The 22,587-nt window shown below is 36.1% G+C and overlaps 1 protein-coding gene across 1 annotated transcript; it reads left to right on the forward strand.

Moving 5' to 3' along the window:
• Nucleotides 1–1,267: 1,267 nt before the first annotated feature.
• On the forward strand, nucleotides 1,268–4,673 carry LOC130629219 (uncharacterized). The gene is made up of 2 exons (XM_057442356.1): nucleotides 1,268–2,645; nucleotides 4,605–4,673. The coding sequence occupies exon 1, from the start codon at nucleotides 1,350–1,352 to the stop codon at nucleotides 2,529–2,531; it is 1,182 nt and encodes a 393-aa protein (XP_057298339.1). The 5' UTR covers nucleotides 1,268–1,349; the 3' UTR covers nucleotides 2,532–2,645; nucleotides 4,605–4,673.
• Nucleotides 4,674–22,587: the final 17,914 nt, after the last annotated feature.

Genomic DNA, 22,587 nt, shown 5'->3' on the forward strand with positions numbered 1-22,587 from the left:
CTGTTTTTAAGTCTTTCCGGCTAATGACGGAACTCTTCAAGCCGCAGGGCTTTTTGTTTTCTATTTAAAGTGTTTATGCAGAGCTATGATGTTTATGAGAATGTTTTGTTTCTGGTATCAATGTCTAAAACACCTAAAATGTCTGCATACGAGGTTGTGTTTTGTTCCCGTTTAAGCCTATTTCAGGGTCCTTTTGTTAGTACAAAATTCTATCAATACGCTTTTTGTTAGCACAAAGTTCTATTGATACGCTTTTTTGTTAGCACAAAGTTCTATTTATACGCTTTTTGTTAGCACAAAATTCCATTGATACGCTTTTTGTTAGCACAAAATTCCATTGGTACGCTTTTTGTTAGCACAAAGTTCTATTGATAAGCTTTTTGTTAGCACAAAGTTCTATTTATACGCTTTTTGTTAGCACAAAATTCCATTGATACGCTTTTTGTTAGCACAAAGTTCTATTGATATGCTTTTTGTTAGCACAAAGTTCTATTGATACGCTTTTTGTTAGCACAAAGTTCTATTGATACGCTTTTTGCTAGCACAAAATTCTATTGATACGCTTTTTGTTAGCACAAAGTTCTATTGATACGCTTTTTGTTAGCACAAAGTTCTATTGATACGCTTTTTGTTAGCACAAAGTTCTATTGATACGCTTTTTGTTAGCACAAAATTCTATTGATACGCTTTTTGTTAGCACAAAGTACTATTGACACGCTTTTTGTTAGCACAAAGTTCTATTGATACGCTTTTTGTTAGCACAAAATTCTATTGATACGCTTTTTGTTAGCACAAAATTCTATTGACACGCTTTTTGTTAGCACAAAGTTCTATTGATACTCTTTTTGTTAGCACAAAGTTCTATTGATACGCTTTTTGTTAGCACAAAGTTCTATTGATACGCTTTTTGTTAGCACAAAGTTCTATTGATACGCTTTTTGTTAGCACAAAATTCTATTGATACCCTTTTTGTTAGCACAAAATTCTATTGATACGCTTTTTGTTAGCACAAAATTCCATTGATACGCTTTTTGTTAGCACAAAGTTCTATTGATACCCTTTTTGTTAGCACAAAATTCTATTGATACGCCTATGATAAGAAATTTTACCGACATAATAATAGAGTTAAAATGATGAGCTTATCAGTACAGTATGTTCCTCGAAACCTTGTAACAAAATAATTGCCGATACATTGTTTCTTTTATTTTTCTCTCCTTCCTTAGTCCATAGTCATAAGAAAAAGAGATAGTCTGGGTAGCCGGGCCGTTTATTTACGTTTGTTTTGTTTTACAGCGCAATGATAAAATTATTGGGGTGGCCGGAGCAACCAGGGACGTATTTTGAACAAGATGGCTGAAGCGGACGCTTTTATTTATGGTGATGACTTCGATGCTATTCTTGCAGCTATCGAAGACAATCTTTTAGAGGAAGATAAAGAATTATCTGTTCCTGTAACAGATATTGTTGATGAGGTTGTTGCTGATTCCATAGAAGAGGGTTTTAAATGTGATCAGTGCGAAAAAATATGCAAGACATCAAGAGGTTTAACCAGACATAAAAATAGCAAGCATGGCCCTACTTCTGAGGCTGAACCTCATCACCAAAAGCCTGAAAATCAATTACACCCTCTATACTTGAAGAAATACATCGGAGAATGTGCTTCCAAGCTAGCTCTAGATGAGTGCTATAGTGAAGAAACGAGAAAGGGGTTTTTGATGTTTCAAAAGCCAACACTAGATGATGCTAGATACACCTTTAAATTTATTAAAGATGTTGTAGCCAGTTTTAAAAACAATAGCGAAAAATTTTATGCCTCTTTTTATAAATGTGTTTCCGAGAATATTGTTTTCAAAAACTTATCAAAAAGAGCATCAGTTATCCTAGGATTTGAGTTAGCGAACTATGTACTTGCCCACCTAACAGGTTCAGTTGTTAATGGTGATATTGCAAATGTATCTCCAGGTACAAATTTTTCACCAAAGGAAAAGCAAATTATTAAATATCTTGCAGGATATGTTTTTGGAACACTTTACAGACGTATACGTAGATCGAAACAAAGTCGTAGTATCTTGAATCTGCAAAGCATACATCTACTTATTGCTGGTAAATCAACTGACCAGGAACACGATACCGAAATCAATACACTAGTTCGCATTAAAGACAGAGGTGGCTTATGGACAGTAACATCAGAAGTTTTTGAAATTTTTTCCATAGTTGAATCCCATTTCCGCCAAGAGTCTAGCACCACGCATAGAAGTATTGACAGTAAAAAAATGGTATCATATCTCATGAATAATGCAAGAATTTTATGCAATTACAACAAATTAAAAAATGCTTCAACTGAAGAAGTTAGTAAAGAGATAGCTTTGAATTTACTGGAACATCTTATCATGTTGTATATTCGTGTTCGTGTATATTCACTTGTGAAGGATAAATGTCAACGGTACAATGTTAAATCAAAGGCTAAAAAATCACGATCGTTGCGAACTGAAGTAAAAAAAGCATCAAGCACTTTGGATCATGGACATTAGTCTTGATCAACAGACTATAAACTTGTTAAAACAGCTATTTTTATAGCTACAAACTTATAAAAAACATTATTTTGGAAAGAACGAGAAGTACACGGAAATATTCAACCTTTAAAAGTAAGTATTTTTGTATGGAACTTACAGAAAATGATTTCATACACATTCAGTTTATTGTGTGCTGCAAAATACTACCTTCAGAATAATGCTGGATAAATATTTGCCCATTGGGACTCAAAAATTTATGTGGAACTTATATTTGTGAATACTGGCCCACAGAATTTTCTAATCATACTCACCATCAGAACCATAAAAACAGAGTAAGGTGAAGCCAGTAATAATGTTTTTTAAGATGTGTGGCTATAAAAATAACCGTTTTTTGTGTGCTGCTTCTTCTTTGATTTGTTGATGACTCGGCGCCTTAATCATTTTCTTCATTATTTCTTTTTTTTACGACATGGCATAGACTCAACATTAATTTTGGCAAATGCTTCGTTGTCAATACAATTACCAGCTATTGGTCTGAATATTTTTTGTGGACGAATCGTGTTATCGTTGTATCCAAAATCTCTAACAGTAGGATTGTCTTTTCTATCCCCCATTGATCGTTGTCTTCCGAAATAATTTTCCAGTGGATCTTGGCAAAAGCGCTCTGTAAGAACATATGGTACACCAAGTGACAATAGATATTTAATAAGCTCGATCGAAATATGATTTTAATACCTTCATATGTTTGCCATGAGATGAACATGTTAGATTTGGCATTATCAGTGAAATTTCCAGGTCTTGTGGCAATTGAGTCCTTCCAATCAGAAAAATATTTTAGAAATGTTTCAAGTAGCCATGTAAAGCGCTCGTCATCTTGTGATTCGAATGGTTTTAGAAACGATTTTGCTTTAGTGATGCCTTCTTTTGTATTTCTGATGTTCAAACAATCAAAGAACTTGTCCATCATCATACAAAACGTGGCAGTAGCTTCTGCTTCTGGTGGTCCATATGTTTGGAGTGCATGATAAACTGATTCACTTAACACCTGTGCAGCTAGTCGGACATTCATCACAGAAAAGGGTGTGAGTTTAATATGGTTATTTGTGATTTTGGGAACAAGGTGGAGACCACAGTCCAAATCATCCAAAAAAAGCTTTGATATGTGATTCCATGTCAGATATTTACGATTGTTCCACATACTTCTTGTGCACCTTCCAGCCATTGAATTAGCTAAGCAGTTTCTGGCAGTTTTAATCAGATGTGGTGGGTCGGATATGAAGTAAATATATCTCTTTTCAGTTGCCATCACATTATGTGTACGATAGGTTACATCAACGTCTCCATTAACATCTTCCACTCTTGTCATATTAAAATGCATCCGATACATACTGCGGTTTGGAGAAGCGCCATCACTTGTAACACCGACCACTTTAATTCCACAATTATCCTCCAATATGCCAACAGCTTTCCAAAATAATGTAAATAACTGAACAGACGTAGCATTTGTGGTTACAAAGTTGGCAAGGGAGAATTTTAAGGGGTTAACAATACTTCGAATTAAAAAGACCAGCATGTGTGATGCAATGTCATCAGATTTTTGAAGGGAAGCCAAATTAAGTTCCATATCACCTAAGTCCACATATCCAATTAAGTCACCGGTGTGCTTATTCCAAACTAATTTCTCTTGTATTTTTTATTCATCCATTAACACAATACCATATCGTTCTATGTCTGAAAAATTCTCCACTATTTTTTTTAATTCTAAGATGACATCTTTATTAAATCCTTGTTGTGGTCGTATATAGTTTTTGTAGTCCCTTAATCGGCGACGACTGGGCAAAATAACGAAACCAGCTTTTGTTTTCTCGTCATAACGAATTTCATCATAAAACGAAGGCAATTTTGCAGCTAAACCCAAACAATACCGGACTTGTTTTCTTTGAAGACTAAGTTTTTCCCTAGATTCAGCTTTCAAACACGGTTCACATTTGTCTTCAGTGTTAATTAATAATTGGCAGGAAGGTGGTCGATGCCATTTCGTTTGAGAAAGAGGATTTGGTAATATGTCTATTGTTGGGTTAAATTTTTTAGGTGCAGTATGTTCAATGCAACTACCAGAAAATGATCTTGGCAAACCAGGACAAACAAAGAAACCCGAAATGTATCTAATCAAATTAGAAATTGTGATATTTTTAACTGAGTGGTCATAGATATTATAAATTTGATGTTGTTTAGGAAGACTCCATAGTAGCACACGGACATTAAACTGAAGACTTGTATCAACATAAATCTCATACTTTGGTACCATATGAATATCATCATTGCAATAAAATTGAACACTGTTCTCTGAATAATTATATTGCCACTCGGCAAGTCTGAGATTTTGAATACGGGAAGAAAATTCAGAAAATGATTGATAACATTCAAAATATTCAGGTGTTTTAATTTCTGAAGGTGGATGTTGAGCTCTCTTTAATAAAGTTGACTGTGATGATTCCCTTGGTTTTGTTATGGTTGAAGAAGAAGGAATGCTTTTGATAAATTGAGGCAAGGCAATTCACCAGGATTCAATGTAACTCTGCTCTCATGACGATAATATTGATTTTCATTAAAGTGCCGTTGACAAATGAAGATCCTTTTATTTGCTATTCTGTCATGAAGTGCTTTATCAACCACACGATCTTTGGTGACAATAGCTATCAATTTCTTCCTCCACTGGGAATCGAACGTATTATCACTAGTTGGGACTTTAAAAATAGCTATTCCCTTGTACTTAGCTCTTCGTGATACTGTACAGCCAAATATTGAACAATTATCTCCAGGCATATCAATAAAAAAATCAAATTAAATTCTTTGTTTACAACAAAAAAGAGTAATCTGAACCAGAAAAACCGCCATTTCTAATTTACCGTGCCTGTAGAAAACTGGGTTTTAGTTTAATTACGACCACAAAAGGATCAAAACAATGCTTCTATTGTTATAGCGCTCTCTTTTCCAGACTATCTCTTTTTCTTATGACTATGCTAAGTCCATGCCTCATCTGGACAAGTAAAAAAGGAAGTAAATGACATAGTAAAAAGCTTGGATAATAGCACGTAAAAATAATGGGAAGAATATCAAAGTGCACAGTTACCTTGGGCTATGACATTTACCTGCAATACTTTCGCATAACATGTGTCCTAATGTTCTACGTTATTTTCATGCTTTATGCTGTTCTAGCATGTTTGAAGAAAAAGAATTAAAATATAATATTGTATATCTTTTAGCTATATGATATCCTTATATTTAAAATATAAAAAGTTTTAAAAGAAGATTTTTCGAATATTCTATTTTTTCCTTTTTTTGTGCTTTTTAACATTTTTATTGTGTGTAGCGAAAGCACTATGGATTACTCCTTCATGCAAACCCTGTATATTAGGTCGAACTATAATATAGTGCGGACACACATCTGCGAAAAGTCTATGTTTGAGTTTATTGTACATAGCACGAATACCTAAATAATTTAAGTGCTATAAACTTATAAAAATCAGTATTAAGTAAGACCTTGTCTGTATACAATATTTTGTGTATACCATTTCCTATTGAAAAATCTTATTTGGATGAAGGGACAACAACAACTCGAACATCTGCAATAAAGAAAGAAAGATACAATTTACCACAAGAAAAGCATGGCCCACGCAACAGTATTTCCACCCATTTAAAGCTTCAACCTCGTGCCCTGTTAATCGTCATAGCGTGAGACAGCCTCCGCGGAAGCCTTCTGCGATGTAAAACGGATGGTATACCGGTATCTGAAGTTGCAAGTTGTACCCTTCAATAAGAAGTGAGTAGCTATTTCATGAAGATGTCTTATAATTAGGCGAGTGGCTTTACCCAAACCTTTTATATTTATGTTTAGTAATAATACAATGGAACCTGTTTTTAATTTGAGACTGTAATACTATTTGCAAATTCTACCGGGTATTCATTGTGTCACTTAACATCATCGCACACACCATCATCTGCACTTAAACCTCTTCCTCACTCGGCAACAACGACAACATCTGATCCATTAATGATAAGTAAATCATCATTTGTGGGTGTTAGGATGACAGATAGTGCCATATTTTCTGTTGAAAGATCCCTAAACACACAATTGGGTGGTACTTTAATCGTACCAAGGAAAGCTTCTTGTTCCCTGCAGAAGCCATGCAGCAATTTCTTGTTCTGCTGGTCTCGTTTGGATGTTGCTAAGTAATCGAAATTCTTCAACTAAGTGCCATAACGGAGAACGTCTTAAGCACATGTCAACAATATCAGTCAGTTTTACCTCCAGATAAAAGTTTGTTATTACAAATGTCTTTCAGAAGACAATATTGCATGGAAAGCATGCTTAGGAATCATGATATTTTTGTCAAGTAAAAAAGGACTCTTTTGCCGCAACACTGTAGCACAATTGATATGTATTCCCTTATCACGACGTCTATGCAATGGATATTCGCCAACTTCAGTGATGGTAGAGGCTTTAAGTTACTTTGGATCATTTTTAATGCACTATCTTCCATACATTTGGAATTAGGATTTATATATTAATTCCAAGCAGATTTTCCCAGTGGCAAATAAGATCAATGTGTTATATTGTTTTGGAGTTATGCTATGTGACGCTTTTAACAGAGAAAGTTAGATGCGGGTTTAGTATGGTACATGTGGTTAGAGTTGAAATAAAATTAGAGGATGTGACAATATATTTCAGAGATGTTATAAATATAAATTAAATCGAACAAGGAAGATCTAATACTGGCTGTCCTCTTCGCCCTGATGTTGAATAAACTTGAAAGTTATTCTTTTTTTTGCTAACCCGCTGTCTGTCTCCTCGCTACTTCGTCTGCGCTGTTTCATTGGATGGTTTTACAAGACGTAAACCTGATTTGCTATACACAAACCTGGCCGATCGATCTTACGCGGGTACATTACATATAATAAAGGCTCATAGAGCTTATGTTTTGTCATTAAATATTTGGACAGGACGTGTTGGTAGTTTGTGTTAAAACTCTAAACTCTCAACACAATTCTATTTTATCACGAGAAATCTTTTTGGAGAAAAATTATGTAAAGTTTGGACGAGTGATAACTTAATTGTCAAGTACATTTGTACCCAAAAATCAGCAAAAATCGAAACTTAAGACACTTTTGGAAATTATTTTATACATATTATGTAAAACTTTAATAAGTGTTGAACATTTTTGTGTATCAAAAATTTTAGCCCTATTTGGTATGGGGGGGCATAAAGTGCCCGCGGCATTTTCAAAGTCTAATAACTTTTTAAATACTGGATGAAATTACCTGAAATTTTGTGACTTTTCCTAACTTTTATTGGACTTACAGTTAAACTAACCAGTTGTATGAATATGGGATTATGTATGTGATAGTGACCAAAAGTCATCATACAATATTGACATGCATACTGTGTAATTTGCAGACCGCAATATTGGTAATTTACAGACCAGAATGTTTGTATTATATTAATATTTTTACTATTGGTTTGAAAAATAGATTAGAAAACGTACGGAAATATAAATATTTTTGGTACATTTTCGTGTCACTAATTTGCACTTAGCATAGGTGAAACGTTTAGTGCAAGTAGTTCTGTCACATGCTTCCTGCAGCACCTTTATTTTTTACAAATTGACTTTATTTTCATTTCTGTGCGTGTAACCGGAACGCGTTAAATAAGACATAATCAATTCTTAGGTTTTATAAAATGACCCGGTCAATAAATTAAATATAAATTGATGCAAAGATGTGTAATACACCTTTCCCGAATTTATATTTTGTAAAATATTGCGTGCATTAAAGCGAGGCAAATCTTGGTAAACATTATTCGCGTTCATATAAACATGGAGGAAGACAATACTATGAGAGATATTTTGCTTAAAATAATTGAGGAAAATATAGATTTAGTCTTCGATGAAACTGAAGAAAAAGCCTGAGGGAAAACATGGAGGGAATGCCACCGTTCACGATAAAAGAAATTGAAATGCATCGACAAAATAGTGGTAAACAGCACGGTGTTGCAATTATTAAGACTTTGAAGCGTAGCGTGGCAGAAAGTTTAGGGATGAACTATACATATCTGCTGATAGCATTTTTACATCAACAACTACATTTGCTCCAAGTAAAACCAGAATTTTTAAAGACTTAGTTATGGTCAGCCCTGTAAAAAGTAATGCTGACAAAAAGGTATCCATCTAACGTTATATGACCCTAGAATTAATGATAGTTGGTGTAACATAAATCCAAGAATATTAAAACTGCAAGAAGACATGCTTATGGTTGACAAACGGGTTGGTTTTGCTCATTGTATTGGCAGTACACGAAAAAGAAAAAACAACATTAAATATGCGAACTTTCTTGTTCGATCTACATTGTCACACCAACTACTACCGTTAGAACATACCATCAAGATTGTTACTAATATTAATATATCAAATACTTCAAATAAATCAAAACATAACGAAACACAACCCTATGAGTTTATTGATGTAAATCCTGTATTAATCCCAAAAGATTGGGGTAAAATAAATCAACATTACAAACACAGCTAGCCGTTCAGTAAAGTCGTTTATAGTATCATCAATTAGTTTTTCTTTTAACATTGAATTCCTCAGTTTTGATAGTTTCTAATCCATCAGGAGTGAAAAAACCAGGTTGTTCTTCAGTGATCTCAGCAGAATCAGATGAAGAACTCTCATATGTGCTTTCAGAATCTGTTTCAACTACTACAGGAAGTGCTCTTTTTTCGGACTTTTCCTTTTTTGTGTTGTATTATTTTGTTTGAACGTAAATATGTATGGCACAGAGCCATTGATTAATGTTTTCCGTTCACAACCAAAACCTAATTTTACAGAGTGTACTTCAAAGTGGACTTCGCATATTTTGTGTTCTTGTTTACTGTAAACACATCACACCTCCCCTTCTACGATATCTTGAAATGATGCTTATTCATTGTTTTCTCAAACTTGGATCCGATGGAAATGAAAACATTCCAATGCCTGTTTAACTCTTAGTTTATTAAGAGTAGAACTTTTGCATAACAGTACGCAACAAGAGTTATCAGGTCGAGAGGCCGATATACCTGGATAGATTAAAGTATGATAAATTTCTTGCTGACCTTTCTGATTGCTACTCGCCATCACAAATACATATTCTTCTTTTACAAGACAAGTATGTTTTTAAATACATATGTGGTTTCGTGAAGAAAAACCTGCAATCCTTTAGAAAAATACACGATAAAAGATCATTCACAACGCAACGCAAAAGTATCACACTCACCAGCTGTATTTTAGTGTTTACAAAGTTTACTAAGAAGTGCCTGGTTTTCATGCCGATGATGTAATCGATAATTTAAATTCGGGAAAGGTGTATTGACATTGACATGCGACATCTTGTTTTATTTTAATAGCTAACTGTATTAAATTTTTATTTAAGATGCTTTATTTAAGTTTGTTTTGTTTCACTTTCAGTTGTATGCTGAGGCAACTTGAATGTGGAGTCGATGTGAACCATGAAGATGTCAAAGGATTGAATTTTATGAGAAGGACAATAAATAAACCACCAATATTATATTCTTCTTTTTATTATTTTCTCTTATAACAATGTTTTTTTTTCTTTTAGATACATTGTGTCATAATATCTTCGAAGTAAGTTGCTGTGTCAGTTGGCGATAATTAAAATTACAATTGCTAAATTAACCTGCTGCTGGGCTTATAAAGGCTGTCCTATGAAAGTCTCAAATTCCTTCCAAGGTAAGAGTCGTAAAGGTTTTGGCAGTTACTGTCCCGCTGCAATTAAGCACCATTTTTATTCGTGTTTTTTTAACTAAGTAAATTTTAGCGTAACGCCATGTCGTGAGAAAATGACCCATACTTTGCATGTCATGGACTCACATGGTCACTCACACAAGTGCATTATTATATAGATTATTATAGAGTTAAAACGTGTTTATATTCACTGCAGATTCATTTGTCTATATAAATTGTTATTGAAGATATTATTTCGGTTTGTCTGTTCAGTATTCATATTACTGTGGAAAGTTTATCATTTCTTGAACATGATAGTTTAGTAGGCGACGTTTCGGAAGATCCTTCTCCCATCATCGGGCAAAGTAAAATGATGTTGAGCATGTATTTATATAACTGCAGAGGATCGAAATTCATAAAAATTAACCAATCAGAAACGAGCTGATAATTACAGTTAATTGCGGTAATTAACATTTTCGGACCTAGATGTAGGTAACTACTTCTTCTGTAGGGCTGGTAACCAAATCTCAGGAAGTTGATACGAGATGCTGTTTATGTGTTTGTTACGTGCTACACTGTTGATGGTTTCTTTAATCTTCCTGGCCGTTGTTCTGGATTCTCTGTCAATGATTTTCTTCTCATCCCAATTAAACTGATGACTTCTGCTCCAGCTGTGGTCCTCAATTTCGTTTTTCTTTACATCTCCGTTTCTCACTGCACGCATATCTTCTTGTGCTCGTTGCTTAAACTTTCTTTTTATTTCGCCCATGTACACTGCATCACAATCTTTACACGGGATTTCGTGATTTATTTTGTCTTTTGGTTTAGACACAGTGTTTCTTAGGGTGTCTTTAGAGTTAACAATGCATTTGATCTTGTGTTGCCTTAAAACTCGACGAAGGACCTCGCTAGTACCTGGTACAAAGGTTCCTACCCGCTGATGAGATGAAATCCTCTGATGTTTCCTTGTTGTCTCCCTGTTGCATCTTCTCTTCATTTTATTTTCTACTTGCGTGATAACTTTATGACTGTATCCATTTGCGATTAATGCATTTCTTACACGTCGAATTTCTTCTTTCCTCTCCTGTTTGTCACTGACTACGCTGTTGGCACGATTCAGTAATGAAGATATGACACTTTCTTTGCAAGATTTCTGATGGTTTGATTCGAAGTTAAGGTACTGGTCAGTGTGTGTTGGTTTACGATACACTTATACTGAAATGGAACCATTCTTACGTTTGACCAAAGTGTCCAGGAAAGCAATACTTCCATCGTAATCAAGCTCAACAGTGAATTTGATTTGTCGATGTAGGCCGTTGATGTGTTCATGGAACTCTTCTAGATGAGTTCTTTTGATTATCGCGAATACGTCATCAACAAATCTTTTCCAAACCTTTGGACGTCTGTCTGATGTGACTAATGCTGTTGCCTCCCATGGCAACTCCGTCAGTTTGAGTGTAGAAGTTCTTGTTAAACAGATACCATGTTTTGGTTAGAACAAGTTCGACCAAGCGCAGAAAATCCTGTACTGGAATCTTCATCTTTTCACCGAATGCAGCATCGTTTTCGATAAGGTCTTTAATGATTTTTAGGGTGTCTTTTATGGGAACATTTGTGTAGAGTGATGTGACATCAAATGATACCATGCATTCGTCGTCTGCTATCTTTATTCCTCTGATGTATTCCGAAAATTCTTTTGAGTTTTTGCTGTGGTCACTTGCTGTAAATTTGCTGAGGATAGAAGCAACAAATTTTGATAGGTTGTATAACGCTGTTCCAGTGCAACAGACTATTGGTCGAATTGCATTTCCCTGTTTATTTATTCATAGAAGGTTTGTTTCTTCTGTCGTGAGTTGTCTGTTGGAGAGATTGACAATCCATTTGCTCTTGTCTATACCCGTTTGTGCATCATCATTGAATCTGTCATTGATTTTGTTGAACTTTTTAAGGTGTCTGTCTTTAATCGATCTCATTTCTTTTTCATCCACGCTATCGTGAATATTCTTAACCTGTTTATATTGGTCGATGGAAAGTCTTGATTTGATGGTGTTGTTAAGAGCAAGGATTTGGCAATGTAGGGTGTTGCGTGTTACGTGATTTAGGTGGATTCTTTCTTGCAACAACTGGCTTGCGCGTTGTAAGATTTTCTTACTTCTTTCAGTCTTTACTCTGCAGGTAAGTCGAAGATCTTTAGGTGCTATTTCGTTGTGAAGACAACGTAGAGAAAACCGAAGATGGTTAGAGTATCGAGCGTAATTTATTCTTGACTTCTCTAGCGATCTGACTTCTGCCAAGATGGATTCTCCATATTGCTGTTTGATATTATTGAAGATATTATCTAGGTCTGTCTGTTCAGTATCCATATTACTGTGGAAAGTTTATCATTTCTTGAACATGATAGTTTAGTAGGCGACGTTTCGGGAGATCCTTCTCCCATCATCGGGCAAAGTAAAATAATGTTGAGGATGTATTTATATAATTGCAGAGGATCGAAATTCATAAAAATTAACCAATCAGAAACGAGCTGATAATTACAGTTAACTACGGTAATTAACATTTTCGGACCTAGATGTAGGTAACTACTTCTTCTTTAGGGCTGGTAACCAAATCTCAGGAAGTTGATACGAGATGCTGTTTATGTGTTTGTTACGTGCTACACTGTTGATGGTTTCTTTAATCCTCCTGGGCGTTGTTCTGGATTCTCTGTCAATGATTTTCTTCTCATCCCAATTAAACTGATGACTTCTGCTCCCGCTGTGGTCCGTAATTTCGTTTTTCTTTACATCTCCGTTTCTCACTGCGCGCATATCTTCTTGTACTCGTTGCTTAAACTTTCTTTTTGTTTCGCCTATGTACACTGCATCACAATCTTTACACGGGATTTCGTAAACAACATTGCATTGCTCTTCCAGATTTATTTTGTCTTTTGGTTTAGACAAAGTGCTTCTTAGAGTTAAGAATGCATTTGATCTTGTGTTGCCTTAAAACTCGACGAGACCACCATCTTATTTAACATCCACTGGCCAGTCATTACTACAGCCAAAAAAATCCAATAGATGCTCGATTTGGTGTAACAACAGACAACCCAGCTGCAATCTCTCCAAACCGAAACCCCAAACTTCCCGCTGCCAGCCATACACATCCACCAGCCCGCCATACCACAACTAGCCGCAAGTAAGCCAAAAGCACCGGATCGCCCAGTCATGAAAACGAGCACGGATGAACGTAAATAAGAACTATTCAAAGACAGTTGGAGCCACTACAAAACAACAAAATGTATCACTAATTCATATTTCATTCGCATGGAACTTCGTACCACCTGCTCTCAAAACGTAAATAAACTCTTGTTCGAATACGTCGGTGCGCTGGACCTCGACGCATGTACATGTAATGTAGAGGAACTGCAAAATCACATTAAGAGGGCCGCCGTGAAAGGCACCCACAAGGAAGTACATTACATTAACTTTTTTAGACTTGCTCAAATGGATGGGGAGAGAATTTCACAATATGCCGCCCGCCTACCATCTCAAGGCGCTCTCTGCTGATTTAAAGTTGTTGCACAGGATATAAACCTGAACCCTTTCTCAACTATGCCAACGAAATAATCACCCAACAGGTAGCCTCAGGTTTGAGGAACCAGCAGCACCAATCCCGCTTCCTGTGTGAATCACCCACACTTCCATCGCTCCCTCAGGATCAAACGACTCCGGTGCCTAAAAACAACTGAACAATCGACCGACTTAATAAGTTCGCGTTCACAAAGTATCAACAAATCAAAAAAATTAAGTTACAAAAGATCAAATAACAGTGCCAATAAAACGCTGCAAAGTACCAACCATTGCAAAAGATGCGGATAACTTTACCTCGAATGAAAGACACTCGCTGAAATGGACTGTGCTGCTTTCAACAAGACATGTAACAACTGCAGCATAAAAGTCCAGAAAAAGAATTGATTCCAACATAACACGATCAAACCCAGTCATCACAGAGGAAGAGGATTCAACTTGCCACATTAAACAGCAATGAAACCGAAGGTTTCACACCATCATTTGCGATTGAGACGAACCAGGATTTTTTTCCAGGCTGGCCCCGAATCAAACCGAGGAAACGTAACGCAATAACCAGACTACCTTTCTAAGCCACCACCACACATGGAGTTGAAGAACGATTTGCTCAGCCTACAACGACCAGAACCCACACTGAATTTAAACGTTTGAATAGCAATCATTAGCCAAAAACACAAACAGTTCGATAAGAGAGTATGTTTTTTTAATTTCAACCAGCTTCAAACCAAACATTCGCAGAGTCCGGTTATCAAACGTGCACTGTGCAACTGAAGATTCGAAACATTTATCTGCCCCCAAAACTACTTGGCACCTACTACTCCGTCCCAATCGAAACCCACAACACTATCATAGATACTTGGTGAGCTACCACAGCCTAGCCCTCCACGAGAATACCAAGGACGCTACTAAGGTTTATTCCATAATGTGAGCGGTACCGCTATCACAGGGCCCGATGGAATTTCAGGTATCAGAAAATGCATACACGAGAAGAATCGACGACATAACAGCTGGTCAGCCAAGAGTAGCAAGCTGCGTGGACGATTCATTGCTGTGGGACGACAGTATGCAAAATGCCTTTCGACATCCGTTTGACTACCTTAAGTTATGCAACGATCATTAGGCTGTATTTAAAAGTGAAAAGTTGGAATTAGCGCAACAGTCCGTTGAGTTTGCCGGATTCGTGATCACCAACGAGGGTTTAATTTATTGAAAAATATATCGAAGCAATCCACAACTTTCCCATTCCGAAAAATACAACAGGCGTACGTTCATGGTTTGGCTTAGTCAACCAACTATAATACGCCCAAGCCCATATGATGGAGTCGTTCAGAAACTTACTAACTTCTACATCGTTTTACTGGGACATTCAACTGGACCATATTTTCAAGAAATCGAAAGATAAAATCATCGCATTCGTACAAGATGGAGTGAAAGCTTTTGTAACAGACCACCCAACTTGTCCAGCCAAAGACTAGATAAAGACCGGAATTGGATTTCCTCTGACGCAAAAAACATTGCAAATGTCAATCTCCACACAACCCTGAATGCAGTAACTGGACATCAGTTCTCACCGGTTCCTGCTTCATGACCGATAGTGAAAGCCACGACGGGCGCATCAAGGTTAAAATGCTTGTTGCAATACCATATGTTCATCATGGGTGCACCTGCATCTGATTCTCGCTGTGAATTGCCAACTACTGACAAGGATATTCAACGATTGCAAACTGAGCATCATTCCTAACCCCAGAGTTTTAAGTTTGAAAGAAAAAACGTTAATGTATAACTAAAAAATCTTTACGTCCCAGGGAAATTAAAAATAATGAGAATCGCCGACACTACACCATGAAATCCAGTCGAGCTTCAAATCGATCCGTGCGAGGTTGCAGCAACTACATTCGCCCACAACCAAGGAGATAACATTGAGAGCGTGTCCTAGAAAACAGTTAAAGGCCACATCATATTCGATCAGAGGTGCTCGCTTCTATTTGCATACATTGTCAATGGCTTCCAAAAATTGAAAGAAGATCTTCTGACATAAATACGTAATTACTGGACAATAAGATCTGTATTTGATTGAAGAAGTTCCGTTTAAGGAAAGGAAAATGCTAATCCCAAAAACGCTCCGACCAATTGTCCTAGATGATTTGATTTACACATAGCCCATCAGGCGTGAGTAGCATGTTAGCCAATGTCTCCAAACTTATTCTGGCCAGGGCTTGACGTTGCTATCCGTCTCCTCGAGCTCGAAATTTTCCTACCTCATCTACGTCAACGCATATTCCGGGTGAATTGAAGTAGTTAGCCTATCAAACACCACATTTTCCTCATGTACTTTTCTATTTTTGGCGTCTTAGACGACATTCAGACTGATGGTGGGTCCCCATTTGACTCAAAGGACTACCGCAACTCTCTTTCTTAATAGAAAATTTTCCATCGACTTTCGTCCGCCCATTACCCACAACACGGTGGAAGAGTAGACACTGGTGTAAGAACGGCCAAACACCTCTTTTTGAGCAACACAAACCCAAGAACAAGATGCTCGACAACGTGCAAACAAACTGGCATTTTACCAGCTATCGCACTGTTTGGCTAAGTGGTCTGCGATCACTTGTCCAAAAAAAACAACAAATTTCAAGACGCGTAGCAACAAATCGCTGATAAACGGCAGAATGCACTTGCCAAACGCCACTGAATCGTCAAACGAAACAAAAAATAATCCGACCCATTCAATGTTGGTGATTCAGTCCATATCCAAGCAAGTCTGATATATTCGACCACAACCTTCAAAACACCAGATGCAACTCGAGATATTCCAGTAACTCAATCCACCACTGACAACACGCAATTGATGCGAGATGGGTCCACCAGTCGCCAAACTGTGAAATCGCTGTGTAACATCAATCAAGAAGAAGTGGCAACAATGGACAAACAAACGAAACTCCCTTAACTGCGAAGAAAAAATACCCGCCAAGACCACTGTATCCGAAGATGTGTGCACATTCTCACAACTGATGTATTAGGCTGTATTAGGGACTTTGTATTTTGCATTGTTTCGGTTATTCCTGAAAAAGGTAATTATAGATAGTGCCAAGAGATTTAAATGAAGGTAAAGACGACAAAAGTTATTCAAAATCCACTAAAGAACATAAAAATGTTAGATGGCAATATGAATTGAAAGTCATATAAAGATTTAGTAGCCTTGTCTTACAACACAAGGAATTTATTTCACCGCATTTTTCTTTCTCTTGTTAGAACAGTTAACTAAGCTTTCCTTGATAATATTAACATTTCATCATTTTGAATAATTTCAGTTCCGTCGAGTCTTCCGAATCCATCCGACGCATTACTTCGAAACCAACGCGACCCCTTGTTGAAATAACCTTTTTCGCGCCTTCTTCTCACCCAATCTCATTAAGTTTCTCCACGAGCGGGCTTTTCATTACCGAAATTGATTAACTCGTTCAACAAATTTGCTAGCTTTGTCATAGCAGCTAAATCATTGTCCAGTGTTACCCCACGACCGCCGCCGTCGCCGCAACAAAAGGTAAACCAACATTACACACTACTCCATACGTGTGATTTAAAGATCATGTGTTTATAGTTTTTTAAATCTGGACAAACTTGAATAATAATTTACTGTAGAAATACCGGGAAATATTCTAGTCACGAAATACTATATGCACTAAAATACATTTGACAAGTAGCACCCACCATACATAAATTCTCCTGCCAATCTTGTTTTTGTTTGTTAAAGAAATTAAATGCAGTTGTCATAATAGAAATACTTTTTTCTTTTTCTGAGATGGCTGGTTTCACAACAAGTCTAAATACAGTCAACGCTCTAATTAATGAATTCCTTTAGTGCATTCACTTCTGATCGGCTAATTAGTGGTGTCCGCCATTGAGAGTCTTATTTCGCTTCAATTTGTCATAAAACGAGTTCCTGGAATCCTTAACCGGCGATATAGGTCACCCATGGTCATGGAAAATGCATAAAACGACATAACTGTCTTTCTTTTATTGAAAAAACTCCAGCGGAACTTGTAGGGCGTATAATAAATTATTTAAACTGATGAAAAAATATTCCAAACAAACCGTAAACCAGTCAGAAAACTCTAGAAGAGAAGACTATCCTGAAACAGACTTTCTTCCTTATCAGATAGCACTTACAGTAGGCACATTTTCGAGTACAGAATCCGCACATAAGAGAAACCCATTGTTTACTTTAATTTTTATCTTCAAATCCTTTTATTTATCTAGGGGAGCTAGCTAGCTAGCTAGCTAGCTTATTGTTGAGCCGTTACTAGTCAGTGTCAAGATTTAAAATCAGATCTAAAATTACTCCATCAGTACTGATGGCTACATACAGAAAAGCAGCAAAAAAAACTGTAGGTCATGTACTTTCAACGAATGGGTAAAAAAGGTTGCGTTTATATGTACATATAGAAACACTGATCAAGGAAATGTATGTGCGTGCTGTTAAAAAACGGTTGCACAGAGATATTAGGGTTTAATGCCTAATTTATGACGTGTTTACGTCTGTTCCAAAACGGTTGGGTTGACCTAGTTTTAGGAGATTGGTTCCATTTTGTTTCCAGGTAGTCTCCAGTTACCCATATGGGAGATGAAGTAAGTTATTTTCACCTAATTTTCACGGGTTCAAACAACTAAGAAAATTATAGTACCTCTTTTTTCAATGTTTTTTAGCTTTTAATTTTTACAACGTATACATATATGTGACGTGTATATCTCTACTTAGAACTTAAGAATCACTTTATCCATATCTAAAATAATATCTGAAAGAAAAAAGGTTTATTTGTAAATCTATTCCACTAATTCGTCAAAATCAACTACCAATTTTTTTATCGCCGCTGACAGATAATTAACTCTAAGAGTGCGAAATTTTCCTAACGAGCAGAGTTAGAAATGACTTCACATAAACAAATAAATAAATAAAAAAGAAATGCCTGATTAGTGCTAGTTGGTGCAATGCAAAAGATAGAAACGATAATGAACGTTTCTTTGTTTTCTGTTAACATTTCAGAACTCTTCTTAACTGTTTCTCAAGCACTTTCTCCTTTGACTGTTCTGTTTCACTAGATTATGAAAACGTGTTTCGGTGCCTTGCGTTGTTTTCTTTGATAAACATTCGAGAGCTGGTGTTTCGTATTTATTAACCAAATTTCGTTAAAGTTTTTTAGTTGCTTCTTAGAAGACACGTGTAAACGGGATGGTCGGATGTGAAATTTAGATCAATATACCATGACATAGTCTCAACCGGATATTAAACTGGAAATCCGATAACTTCCATTTCTCTGATCGCCAAATGAACTACGTTTGTAATACTAATTTGAACGAACGTTCCCAAAACGCCTCCCTGACAGGGATAAGACATACAAATTCCAGAAAAAAGGCTAGCTATGTTAATGCAGTTTACTGCTTGCTGCGTCATATCTGAAGATCTTGCAATTGTTATTATCCCATCGGTTATAGCGATTTGTGCGAGTAAGTTTACTCTTGTGATGTTGGAAAGTGTTGCCAACTGTACTTTCAGCCATGAAGGCGAAGTTATTGGTGCTGCTGATGTGGTGGTTGGATTACCGTCAAATGCTCTTTCTGGATAGTAACTTAAATATGTCGCAGATTGTGTTGCAGGTTGGTTAAGCGCTAAATTATTTCCACCTTCAAATAAAAGAAAGGTAATCAATATCTATTACGTAAAGTTATAAACCATGTTTTTAAAGCACATGTGTGGTATGTTTATGCTTTTCTTATATTAGTATTTTGTCTCTCACACGGGTAAATTTCGTGTTTTTAAAATATTTTTAACCTAAAATATTATTAAGAATTATTTTTCACATATATTTAATTTTCTGCGACAGGCTAACATTATTTCACTTCCAACACACACATAAAATAAATAAGCTTTTATTATTTTTTGTAAAAAATTTACGTGTACTCAATGCGAACTTTACTTTACGTACGACCAGTATTCAAAATAGTCAACTTATGATAAACTTATGCCAATTCTTGAACATAAAGAGGTAAACAAATGTAGATTTAATTCCTGACGGTAAATTACGTTCTTGCGCAGAGTTTTTTTTTGCTATTTCCTTACCAACGTTCGTACAACTTGTTACTACATTAATCGGAGTCGTTGTGGTCGTTGCTGCTGTTGTTGTTGTTGTTGTTGTTGTTGTTGTTGTTGTTGTTGTCGTTGGTGTTGTTGCTGATATAAAAATAATACGTTAGATAATTTATATCAGTCGCTTTGTAAGATACACTACCTCTAAGTTCACACCTCCCCTAATGTTCTTACAGAAGTAATTGTTAAATAAATTGATACTAAGTGCAAAAAATAGAAGAAAATATTGATGTTTTCCAGAACAAAAATATAAAATCACATTAGCAAAAACGGCATAAACAGCCGACATTTTACTAAGTTACGATTTAAAAATGTTTTTTCTTAAAATTCTAAATTTTTTGGCTACAAAATTTTTTTTTCAACAATATGCATTTTGTATTTCTTACCGGCAGCTTCACAATCTGTCTCTCCGATAACTTTCATCTCATAGAGCACCAACCGTGCATTGTAACTAAGTCTAACATATATTCCAAAGATACCAGCTCCGCAAGCAAACGATTTAGAATCTCCAGTATTTAGGTTAACTGATTCGCACTGTTCTGCCTGTTGTGTCATGTCTGAAGATCTTGCGATTGTTATTATTCCACCATTTATAGCGAAGTTTTCGTGTGTATGTATATGTACTTTTGTGATGTTGGAAAGCCCTGCTAACTCCACTCTCAGCCAGATAGGTAGATTTTCTGTTGTTGCTTGTATTGTGCCTGAAGCACCATCAAATGCTTTCCATGCATAGTATTCCAAATACGTTTCTGATTGCGTTGCCGGTCTGTTAAGTGCCAAGTTTTCACTATCTATATGCAATATCAATGGCGTTATTTCCCATTCCTTAGTGCGTTCTTGTCGCGCATTTTAGGACAGGGTTTACAAATGTCGCAAAAGAAACCTGTAAAGTCCGTAGAAAGAGTTAAGCATAATCCTTACCGAAGGTTCCGCACACTAGCTTTGTTGTTCGAGCTCCTGTTGTTCGAGCTCCTGTTGTTATTAACGCAGTTGTCGATGTTGACTGTTCTGTTGATGTTGTTGTTGTTGGATCTCTCGTTGTTGTTGTTGTTGATGTTGACTGCTCTGTTGTTGTTGTTGTTGGATCTGTTGTTGTTGTTGTTGTTGTTGTTGTTGTTGGATCTCTAGTTGTTGTTGTTGTTGTTGGATCTCTAGTTGTTGTTGTTGTTGTTGGATCTCTAGTTGTTGTTGTTGTTGGATCTCTAGTTGTTGTTGTTGTTGTTGGATCTCTAGTTGTTGTTGTTGTTGTTGTTGGATCTCTACTTGTTGTTGTTGTTGTTGGATCTCTAGTTGTTGTTGTTGTTGTTGTTGGGTCTCTTGTTGTTGTTAATGTTGTTGTTTCAGTTGTCGCAAACGGTCTTTCCTTAATATTTGCTGGTCCTTTGTGTTCTATATAAAATATAAAAACAAATCTTTAAATGGCAGAGATGCTCTGAACAGAGCAGTTAGTAATACGGAGACAAGTAGTTAACAATTAGTAAAATGAAAATCCTTGCTTTTTAAAAACGCAAGGTTATGAAAAAAATGGGTATTGTTAACCTTATCCACGTCGGACTTTGTGAGAGGTTTTAAAAACCGGCGAGGTAGGACCAGACAACGTTTTGCACCAATCTGATACAAACGCTGGTTAGCTGTGTGGAAAACGAAAGGGATAAAGTTTGCATAACGTGGACGTCAACATATATCTATAACAATACGCTAAGTGTGTCTGTCTGTCTATGACAGGCAAAGTTGATATCGTCATTTTCCTTTGATGTTGCCTAAATTCTCTTCGAAGTCGCCGAAAAAATTATGTCCATTTTCCTAGCGTGTTTACTTTGTTTACATCACGTGATGAAAACGACTCAATTTGATTTGCTGAAATAAATTTAACGGCTAACTTTCGAAAAATGGTGTCCTCTCGCCACCAAAAAAACCCACAAAAGAACGATCTTGAAAGAAGTAAAATAAGTGGTTCAAGAAAGCATATTTAAAAAGAAAAAAGTCTAAGTGAAGAAGTAGAAAAGTGAAGTTAGAAGTGAAAGTGGAGCTACGTGGAGCTAGAAGTAAAGTAAATTTAGAAGTAGAAAACCAAAAAAAAGCACAGAAGAACGATCCCTTTACCTTGAAAAAAAGGGAAAAATGGTTTAAAAAAGCATAGCTTTATATTTAAAAAGAAAAGAGACCAAGTGAAGAAGTGAAGAAGTAGGAAAGTGAAGTGAGAAGTGGAGTTAGATGTAAACTAAAGTTAGAAGTAGGAAACAAAGGCTAGAGTTTAAAGTGGATTTAAAATCACAAATAGTAAGAACTTTGATTTTTACAGACGTTTGGTTTTTTATATGTCGGCGGAGCAAACATTTCCCAGGAAGAGCCACAGTTTTATATTTTACCGCGTATGTAGCCAAATTTGTTTACGTTTTGTTGCATAATTCATGTGCCTTGGCGCGTGACTAAGATGTACATATTTGAGATGCGTCATTTCTGACATTGTTATTATCCGTGTTGTGACTGTTGGTCTTGTGAGTATTGCTGTGCAAGCTGTGCTTTTTTATTTTGTGTACGATTTAACATTTGACATTTTGTATAAGATTTTATGAACATTTTTT

Source organism: Hydractinia symbiolongicarpus, chromosome 15 (genome assembly GCF_029227915.1).
Source record: "Hydractinia symbiolongicarpus strain clone_291-10 chromosome 15, HSymV2.1, whole genome shotgun sequence".
NCBI classification, from domain to species: domain Eukaryota; kingdom Metazoa; phylum Cnidaria; class Hydrozoa; order Anthoathecata; family Hydractiniidae; genus Hydractinia; species Hydractinia symbiolongicarpus.

What these genes read in the sequence shown, in the direction of transcription:
- LOC130629219 (XM_057442356.1), top strand. Translation starts at nt 1,350, where the DNA reads ATGGCTGAAGCGGACGCTTTTATTTATGGTGATGACTTCGATGCTATT.